Source organism: Mixophyes fleayi, chromosome 9 (genome assembly GCF_038048845.1).
Source record: "Mixophyes fleayi isolate aMixFle1 chromosome 9, aMixFle1.hap1, whole genome shotgun sequence".
NCBI lineage: Eukaryota > Metazoa > Chordata > Amphibia > Anura > Limnodynastidae > Mixophyes > Mixophyes fleayi.
Window position 1 is genome coordinate 55,622,039 of NC_134410.1, and position 11,101 is coordinate 55,633,139.

Genomic DNA, 11,101 nt, shown 5'->3' on the forward strand with positions numbered 1-11,101 from the left:
AAAAAGGACAATACTACACCATATCTTCTGTCATCTGCTGGATTTTTGTTAAGTGTTTTGGAATTAGAGAAATCAGAGGAAATGAAACAAAGACATACCTTAAGCTGAACTCCCAGGGCTCTGTCAGAGCATCCACTCTCTCTGTTGCTGGACTCTTTTTCCTGAAGAAAGAACGTGCAAACTTTGTATTTGTCCTTGTGGTCATGAGGTTTATTTGAGGTGCCCTGTATTTGTCCACTGTAAACTAAAAAAATTCACGGTGTAGTTCCAATTTCCCTGGGTGTATAATGATGGATTACAGAAACTGAGGTTGGCTTTTGTTCTCCCCATTGAATAATTTTTGCTGTTTCTTTCATCTTTGAGTAGCTTTTTGCTCCATAATGGTTGAAAAAAAGAACCATTATCCTGTTTTTTGACTGCATTTATTTGCAGTTATTAACAATCTGAGAATGGAATGCTCTCATCTCTAGCAAATTTGAAGTGAGATACTTTTTGTTTCTATTCCACCTTTTTGGGGCTAGTTCATCCTCCTCAGCTTATCCTGTTTGCATCTGCCATTAGACAAATGTGCTTTGGCTTTTCTACCTTTCTCTTGTTTCCAGGTTTGTATTTTGTTTGTTTCAGAGTGCTTTGTTGCTGCTTACAGATGTATGATATCAGTTTCGCTTCCTTTCTAAAATAAGATTTCTCTCATTCTCCCACATTTGGAATGGCCAATTCTATATGTGGGCAGCACTTTATTTTCTGATTAAATCATTCCCAGTACTGCCATGCAAGCTCTTATAGATGGCTACCACTTGATTAGCTCATTGACCGCTGTCATTTTCAATTTTCCCTGTTGAGTCAAAGTGACTATAATCATTCCTAAAAAACAGCATTTTTGTGTATGGGATTAAATGTCTTTTCTCCCAATTGATAATCCATTCATGATTTTGGAAGGCTGTGATAACTTGTCCTATGTGCTGCTAGGCTTGCACTAGACTGTTTTTAAGGTAATGGTATAGCTGGTTCCTTTGTAGCCACAAATGAACTATAATTGCTACCAAAAGCTTGGTAAAAGTATGGGGAGCTGTGGACAGTCCAAAGGGAAGGCTTGTGAATGGAGAGTGTTATTTCAGGAAACAAAACCCGAAAAATCTCTAATGAGCTGTTAAAACAGGGATTGTGAAAAAGACATGCTTTAAATCTATGGAGTTAATGAAGTCTTCTCGTTCTATGACTGCTAGGATACACCTTAAAAATTCTACCTAAAGCTTCATTGTCTTAATGAAACTATTCATAATCTGTAATCTTTTTCCATTAGGAACAAACAGTAATAACTACTTGTACCCTATTTTCACTAGAATCTCTAAAATTATTTTGTTGTTCAAGAGCACCTACGGGACTACTATTTCCCCTCTTCTGGGGTATAGAACTAGAAATCTGTCCCTGTTAGGCACTACTATACATTTTAATGAAAAGCCATTGTTGATAATTTGTTGTAGTATTAGACTGCAACTTAGAGTTGCTGGGCATGAATCATTAAGGAGAGCAAGACAAAAAAAAGGAGTAAATTTGATCCTGGACAAACCATGTTGCAATGCAAGGGGTGCAAATTTGTTTATTATTTTGCACATAAGAAACTTAGGCTTTTTTGTCGTTTAGTTCACATATACTTGCTAACTTTATTTTACTCTGAAATCTAAAGTTGATCTAGGACATGCCCTACCCCAACTACAAATCTGTCTAAACATTTTAAATTTACCTTCCCCACCAATGCAACATGATTTTGCCAAGATGTAAAGTTATTTCTTTTCTTTTTTTGCTTTGCTCTCTTTAATGACTCAGGCTCTCTCTGTATGCACAAAAATGTTGTCTCGTATGGCCTCCTTGGCTTTTTCTGCCATAGCTCCTGCCTGGCCTGTATGTTCTGGCTTCTCTAAAACTGGTTCTAATGGGCTGATACATTCCTCATGGCCTTCCTTCCTTATGGCTTACCATATGTAGGTGCTGAGTTAAAAGCTTTGAGCTCCTCTCTGATAGCCTCTGAGTCCTTGATGTTAATTGATGCCTGAAAAGAAACTACCCATGAAATAAGGCAATTCTTAGGATCACCTAAACAGGACATAAGCCATAAAGCTCTGCTTAACACTATTAACTGAAATGTTCTTCTGAGCGACAGACAATGCCTCACAAATGAAAATATATAGCCCTCTGCATCTTGTCAGTTGTTCTTAACAGTAGAAAATGACTAACACCTTATTAAATTTTAGACCAGGTTATGTATCCTCAATCTCAGAGTTATAGCTACTGAGGTCATATATACTGCAGGATGCAGTGCAGTTCTTGCAATAACATCCACTTTCTTTAGGCAACGCTCCATATTTCTATCCGTAGGGTTCCTGAGAAGTCCCCAATCCACGAATAGTAGTTCTGCTGTAAAGGCCTGCAATATCTATATCAATATTTGGGACTGTGTTTCAGGTAACCACATCTGGCACCATGAAGAGAATATACTGGTCCCTTTCATTCTTTGGTAATCCCATTTTTAATTACTTGATGAACATAAAATGTTCTTCTAGAATTTTAGCCAGAACAAATTATCCTGCAAAGTAGAAGTGACACATTCTGCCACAATATTCACTATTTTTTTCATATCTCTAATGAGTGTGTCAATACTATCAGTATTAAAGGTAGACATCTCAACCCTGACATCCTCTGATTCTTTGCTTGAAGACCAGTCCTCAGTTAAACCAGGATAAGGATAACCCGAGGAGACTGGCGTTTTAATGTGTATAAAAAAAAAAAAAAAAAAAAAAATAAAAAACAATGTGCCCCCCACCCCAAAAAGTGAAGTAAGCACAAGTGCTCGTAACCTTGGCTGGTTAATACTAATGCAGGGATACGAACAGCATGGATTTCCCCTGCAAAAGCTGCAACCAGCACCAGGCAACCACAGACTGGGCTGGTCACATTATAACAAGGAAACCGGCAGCATTGGGGGTCCTGCTGTCATACAAAGCCCCAGACTGTTCAGAATGTTCGGGTCTTGACTGAGTAGGACAGTCACCAAAAATCGGGTGGGATGCTGACACACGCAAAGGGGAGGGAGTTACAGATAGAGTGGCTGTGAAATGCAGAGCTCAAGCTTTCACACATGGAAGAGAGGGAGTGCAAGACAAAGTAAATGGATGTCACATGCAGAGGAGAAGGCGGAGGGAGAGGCTATCACACATAGAGTGGTTGGGGGAGACACACGGAGAAGCTGGCATCTGCACAAAGGAGAGCGGGACAGAGGGAAAGGCTGTCACTGTGGAGTAAGAGACAGAAGGAGAGGCAGTCACATATAGAAGGGTCAGAGGGGGAGACAGAGCAAGAGGCTTTCACACAAGGAGGGAAAGGGGACACAGTGGGGGAGACTGTCACACATGGAGGAGAGGGAGTGGAGAGACAGAGGAAGATGTTTTCAATTGCAAAGGTGAGGGAAGGTAAAAGACAGTAGGTGAGTCTGTCACCTGGGCAGGGAGTGAGAGACAGAGCAAGAGGCTATCACACATGGAGAGGTTGCTTCACATGCAGAGGGGGAGGCTGTCACACATGGAGGAGAGACAGTGGTGGAGGCAATCACAGGCAAGGGGGGGGAATTAAGGGAAAGCAGTCACACGCAGAGGGAGAGACAGTCGATTAGACTAGTGTGTGGAGCACCCTGAACTGTATGCTCTTCCTCCTGACAGTGAGATCCTGTCACCCCACAATCGTGGGCAGGCGGGTGGTCTGTCTGGTGGCTAGAGTGACTCATGCTGAGCACTCCTCATCCCATGAGAGCCCAACAGCAAAAGCAAAGTTGGGGGTGGTCTGGTGGAATGTCCAGTGGGGAGGTCAGCCTGTCCTGATTGTTCTTCATCCCATGAAAACCCCACAGCATATGCAAAGCTGGAGGGCAGAGGGTGGAAAACCCTGTGATGTGCTACGCAGGCCCTTCTCGAGTCCTCCTTCAATGACCAGGCAAGTGGAATCAGTCCCATTTGCCATACAGCCAGCCAGAGATTGCACTCACTGATAAAGAAACTAATGCTAGATTGGGACTTCTGTCACTAATGACAACATAGTTGACTCTTAAATAGGATGGGATGTGGTTGAAGGTTTAAACAGTTTCGAAAAAAAAATTCACATCATAATACAAATATAACAAGGATTTATGAAGATACCTTGGTAATGTTTAGCCCTGTTCGCCCTGGCAGTCAACTGGTCTGTCTGTACATCAGCCCTATGCTTTAAATGTTATTTGAATATTCTTTTCAAAAAACAAAATGGTATTTTTGCCTATGGGTGCAATTACATGCTCATGAGTACCTATTGCCTGTATTTCTGTAATAAAAAAACTTGATGCAGATTCATGCGATTCCTGTAAAACATGAATAATGGATAAGATTTTAAAATAATGGGCCTGTCCTTGGACATTAGGACAGATTGCAACTACAATAAGTGTATATTTTTTCTATAGTATTTTGTCGGTGGTAATCGTATTTGTGATGATGACAATTCCGATAGGCTTTAGTCCTACAGAAAACAATCTGGGATGTGACAAAAACTATTACAATATAAAGAGACTTACCTGAACACCGAAGCTCCAGATCTCCGATGGAAGTAGCATGCTGACAGACTGTCATTCCGAACACACAGGACTCCGGCACTTCAGTTTGACATCAGCTCGACTTACTTACATCAATGGTAATTTAAATCGGGCAAGTCTGGACCCTGCAGGTTAAGTGTTTAAACACTTAACCGGCGGGCAGGGGCAGGCTGGGCTGGGGGGCAAGGGGGTATTTTCCGCCTGGGCCGGTCCCATAGTGGGCTACCTTGGGCTGGCTCACTGGGCCATCTGCATTTCTTTTCTTTTAAAATGTTCCTAATAGGTTGCTGAGTCGAGTCTTGCCCCCCGGGCTACAAATTGACAGCCCTCCCCTGCCTGCGGGGTCCAGAAACTGCCAGGTCCAGACCCCGCAAGTAACGTGTTTAAACACTTAACCTGCGGGGTCCAGACTTTGCCGCTTTAAATTACCATTGATGTAAGTCGCGGTGACGTCAAACTGAAGTGCCGGAGTCCTGTGTGTTCGGAATGACAGCCTGTCAGCATGCTACTTCCACCGGAGATCTGGAGCTTCGGTGTTCAGGTAAGTCTCTTTATATTGTTTTTGTTTTTGTAACATTTCGGGTTTTTTTGTAGGACTAAAACCTGTCAGAATTTTCATCATCGTGAATACTTACCCAACCTCATTTTGTTGGGCTGCAGAGCACCATTATGAGCTCTACTTTGTTTTCAGTCATAGTTGCTAGTACTGCCACCATCATTTGTGATGGCACTAATCATGTCGATACATGGCATATTTCAGTCATATGGCAGGGGTACTTCTGTACCCCCAATAATTTTGAAAAGTTGGCTCCTATGGTTTCAGTTATCACAATTTGCCGTCCACTTAATGGTTCTATATAAGTTGCAAAGGCATAATTCTTTAGCCTTTTAGGCAACATAGAATGGATTCATAAGTAAGGAGAACACAATATAATCAAGACCACATTTTTTTAAACAAAGTTAGCACAGAAAACCCATTCATGCTATTATGTGCCTTAAACACATTTCCTGATAATGTGTATATTATGTGAGTATTTAGAGTAACAATAGTGAGGTAAATGCATATAGTATATCCATTTTAACTTTGTCAACCCTTATAACCAGATATCATTCCTGGTCTTTCAAACAGAAATAGCATATGTATATGTCCTATTATGAATCAGATATGTCTATTTAGCTAAAACAATATTAATTAAACATGTTTCACTATGCTAGTTGTATGACTCTTCCAAAACCTTATTCTGAATACTATTGGCTGTAGTACATGAAAAAATAAATATGTAATGGTCATCACACCTTAATTACAATACACACTTTTAATGTATTTGTCATAAATTGTACTTAATTGTCATTTTAAATGTCTTTTTAGACAATTCTTGGCATTCAGTGTGAGCTACAGAAGCAGCTTAGAAACTTCATTTCCTTAGACCAACTACCGATGGCACCAAAACAAAATGGACGGAACTGCCATGGAACTTTAAAATATCCCAGATTTGCAGCAGTGTCATCTTTATTCGGAAAAGGCATCAAGTTTGCCATAAAAGATGGAGTGGTGACTGCAGATGTCATTGGAGTGGCTAATGAAGACAGTCGACGCATTGCTGCCATTTTGAATAATGCCCACTACTTGGAAAACTTGCATTTTACAATAGAAGGTCGAGACACTCACTATTTCATTAAGTTGGGTTCCTTGGAAGAAGACCTTTCTGTCATTGGAAACAGTGGCAGTGGTCGTATCCTAGAGAATGGAGTCAATGTTACTGTGTCTCAAATGACTTCAATTGTCAGCGGGAGGACTAGACGGTTTGCTGACATACAGCTTCAACATGGCATCTTATGCTTTAATGTTCGATATGGAACAACCATTGAAGAAGAAGAGGATCATGTTCTGGAATTGGCAAGACAAAGAGCGGTGGGACAGGCGTGGACTAAAGAGCAGAAGAGACTGCAGGAAGGGGAGGAAGGCATAAGAATGTGGACAGAAGGAGAGAAACAACAACTTTTAAGCACAGGAAAAGTCCAAGGCTATGATGGATATTTTGTTCATTCGGTGGATCAGTACCTAGAACTTTCTGATAGTGCCAACAATATTCACTTCATGAGACAGAGTGAAGTAGGCAGGAGGTAACAAACAAACAAAAGACACTCTTTGCCTTTGCGTCACCAAAGACTGCCTGTTTTTAAAACATAAAATGGTTTATTGTAACAATTTTCTAGATCAGATCTCTGTATATGTAAATATAAAAGAAAACATATCCAACTGCCTTTAAATGTGACAAAAGATGGTATTTTAATATTGCTAGTTGAACAATGTATTTCTGGTAGCACCAGTGAGGTCTATTATCACAATGCTGAGCGATGTGTGTAAGGTACACTCGTCACGTGCACATAGCGGTGGCAGCCATTTTGTGGACTGCACCAATATTATGAGAAATCAGCCTACTGATTCACTAAGAAAAAGGGACATCACAGAAACATGAAGTGATTTCAGAACTTTTTTGTAAAATCATAGCCTTCTCATGAATATTGTTACAAACCACTAAATAGCTATCACCACTGTGTAATTGACAGGTGCGTTTTAAGGTCTCTCAAGTGCTCATGGGGTTTAAAAATTGACAGTAAAGCTTCTTATTTCTTGTGTGGCAGTATTCAGCATTTTTCGCTTACATGTTAACCACTACAAAGTTGCCACTCTTTTCTGGAGACTAGAGCTTATGTGATGAAACAGCTTCTAGACAAAAAAAAAATCTACCTAAAGAGTATTAGTAAGTATATGATAAAAACTAAATATGTAATACTGAAATCCTGTCATTGTTTCTTATTTTTTCATAAACTAACATTCTTTCAAAATAAAAAATAAAATGTTGTGAATCCTGTATACTCATATTAGACTCTAACACAACAAATTAACTCCACAATTCAAGCAGTATTGTTTTAATATTTAGAAAAGTTGAAGAGGTTTGGGTTATTCCAGCTGATCATCAAAATATTGCTAATGCCACATAGTTTTAATCATCTATTATATAATACACAAGTGACACAATTCATGTATAAATTCCTGTAAATAATATCTGTATAAACAATGTGTTCTGATGTCATCGCTTATAATCAGTGAGGTCTGATGTCATAGCTTCAGTGTGCATTAGGAAAAACTTGTGTATTATTAGGCATAATACACCCTTTACTGTATATTATTATAAATATTAGAAGCCACATTGGATTTTTGTGACCTGTAGAAAAGCACTTTTGTTTACAGCAAAGTGCTTTTATACTGTCAAAGAGCTTATGGGTGACTTCTAAATTCCATATAATGTACACTAGTGGGTATATTTACTAAACTGCGGGTTTGAAAACGTGGAGATGTTGCCAATAGCAGCCAATCAGGTTTTAGCTGTCATTTTGTAGAATGCACTAAATAAATGAAACCTAGAATCTGAATGGTGGCTATAGGCAACATCTCCACTTTTTCAAACCCGCAGTTTAGTAAATATACCTCTAGGTTGTGGGTTATCCTCTGTATAAAGAATATGAGACTCTTTTTCATGGATCCAAATTTTTGTAACACTTGATTGCATTTAGTGGTATTTGGTCAATGGTATAGATGTACATTGTGTACTACATCTTGCCCACATTGTTTTATGCTACATACTGCATATTGCTGCATCTCATTTTCTCTTCTCTCTTCTGAACCCAAAAAACTCAACCTAGCTCTCTATTGCAAGAAGAAGAAGGAATATACACGTTTTAATAGATTGTGTGAAGATACATCTAATTAGAGTTTCTGATTAAGAGCTTTATTGGCGTTTTTGGTTAAAACTAAAAAATTTGATTGCCAGTAAGGCTGGGTACACACTACAGAAAATTTGTCCCGATGAGAAATCGTTAACAATTTTACCAAAGACTGAAAGTCCCGATCAGATTGCCGAATCATGTTTTACACACTATACACGTTTTACAAGATTTACCTGATCTGTGCTCTTCATCTGTCATAACCAGTGCCGTAACTAGACATTTTAGTGCCCTGGGCGAGACAGGGCACCGGCGCCCCCCATCTAAGTGGGAGTGACATTTGCCAAGTGTGTGTGGCCAACCTAATGTGGGGGTGTGGCTAGCACTTTACTGAATTAATTCTTTTGTATTGCTGTGTAGTTGGTAGCCTCAAAAATACAGGTGTAACCTATACAAATTTCTCTCACTATAGGGAAGAAATATAAGAGCCCTTGGCTACACCTGTATTTTTTGCAATAGACACTATGTGGAGGAAAATAGAAATCATAGATTATGAATATGAAAATGACAAATTTTCTATTTCCTGTACTTTACACGACATACACTATATAAATTTGGATTTTTAAATACATATAAACCCAGTGCTGGAAGTGGGCTGCAGGATGACAAGTAAGAGGAATAGGGGAGAAGATGGTGCAAGGGGGTAGATAAGAGAGACAGGGGAGAAGGTGGGCCTGGGGACAAGGTGGCACAGAGGGGGTAGTAGATGAGAGGGCTTGGGGACAAGGTGGCACAGAGGGGGTAGTAGATGAGAGAGAGGGCCTGGGGACAAGGTGGCACAGAGGGGGTAGTAGATGAGAGGGCCTGGGGACAAGGTGGCACATGGGGGGGAGTAGATGAGAGGAACTGGGGAGAAGGTGGGACAGGGGGGTAGATGAGAGGGACTGAGGAGAAGGTGGGACAGGGTGGTAGATGGGCCTGGGGACAAGGTGGCACAGAGGGGCTAGTAGATGAGAGGGCCTGGGGACAAGGTGGTACAGAGGGGGTAGTAGATGAGGGGGCCTGGGGACAAGGTGGCACATGGGGGGGTAGTAGATGAGAGGAACTGGGGAGAAGGTGGCACATGGGGAGGGGGGTAGTAGATGAGAGGAACTGGGGAGAAGGTGGCACAGGGGGGTAGATGAGAGGGACTGTGGAGAAGGTGGGACAGGGGGGTAGATGAGAGGGACTGGGGAGAAGGTGGCACAGGTGGGGTAGATGAGAGGGACAGGGGAGAATACATAAATGCAAAATACAAAAAAATACAATACCAAAAAATAATCATTATACATTTTCATATCCCCTGCCCCCATAGCTTTTGCTTCCTCACTACACCCTATTTCCTATTTTTTTTTTAAATATATATTTTAATTACAATATAACATTTACTTACCTATTTTTCTTCCCTCCTGGATGGTCAGCATAGCAGTCAGCAGTAGATGCAGGGGACTCACTCTCTCTGCTCAGCAATGGCCGCTCCTCACTTTCTTTTCAGAGGGGGGGTGGAGCGGAGCACAGCATCCTGGAAGGGGAGGGGGCGGGTCCTGACAAATAACTTTATAGACACTGTCTGTCTGACAGACAGTGTGATCATTGTTTGACCAGCCACCACACTAGCCCCTCCCCCGACTCGCGGCACCCGACCCCCCCTCCCCCGACTCGCGGCAACCGACCCCGCCTCCCCCGACTTGCAGCACCCCCCCCCCCCCTGCATGAGTCGCGGGCGGGGGGGGGCCCAATATTTTTTTATTTTATTTTTTTTATATTTTATTTTTTTACTTTGTGCCACAGAGGGGAAAGTAGCGGGCGGCTGCTGCGCCCCCTCGGGCTTGCGCTCGGGGCGACGGCACCGCCCGCACCACCCTAGTTACGGCTCTGGTCATAACCATTGGCTGAAAATCATGACTCTGTAAACTCTATGGAGATCTGGCTACACTGCCGGTCGTGAATGCCTTCACACTGTACAATTGGAACAACATCATTCCATCATTTACAGAGATTTTCAATCCATTTATCAATTCAAATCAAATGATACAATATGCTATGAAATGATAAAACATGATCATTCGAGCGTACACACTAATGTGATATCAAGCTGAACAGTCGTTTATCATGTGATTTGCACGATCATTGCGTGAAAAGCCTGTAGTGTGTACCTAGCCTAAGGGTATTCTGCAGCCTTTGGTGTCCTTTACAAAGTGTTCACCAGCATTTTAGCACATCTTCTCTGACCACCACTGCTCTGCTCTCTCACAGCATCCACTTCATTCCAGGGAAAATCCAATGGCTTTCCCAAACAGGCTGTAGACCTTAGGCTCTGAATCCGGTGTATATAGCTGTGATGATGAAACAATAAGCAAATGTGCTGCTCATATAAAGGAAAAGAACTTAAGGAAGAGTGTGGTAGGTTCCCCAATTCTGAGGGAAGACCCAGATCGAAAGTTATAGCCATCAATCACCAAGCTTATTAAAACATTACATTAGAGGAGGGGGCAGTATATAAAAGTTCTAAAAAAACAAATAAATCTAATATATAAATATATATATATATTAAAAATAATTATACAATTGTATATATTATATATAATATAATTTTAATTATAATTCTAAATCTGGATATATATATTATACAGAGTGGTGGATAAAAATCTCCTTGGATCCTGTACCCTGATTCCTCTCTAGCTACACCCTGTGGATACTCTCTCCTGACACCCTTTTCAT

At 41.0% G+C, this 11,101-nt stretch overlaps 1 protein-coding gene across 2 annotated transcripts in view; it reads left to right on the forward strand.

Annotated features, from left to right (window-relative positions):
* TENM1 (teneurin transmembrane protein 1) overlaps positions 1–7,483 on the forward strand; it is a 476,767-nt gene extending 469,284 nt beyond the window's left edge. For both annotated transcript variants that reach the window (XM_075184364.1, XM_075184365.1), the window contains one exon: positions 5,982–7,483. In XM_075184364.1, coding sequence (XP_075040465.1) covers positions 5,982–6,740 — 759 coding nt within the window. In that variant the 3' untranslated portion in view covers positions 6,741–7,483. The remainder of the gene's footprint in view (positions 1–5,981) is intronic.
* Positions 7,484–11,101: the final 3,618 nt, after the last annotated feature.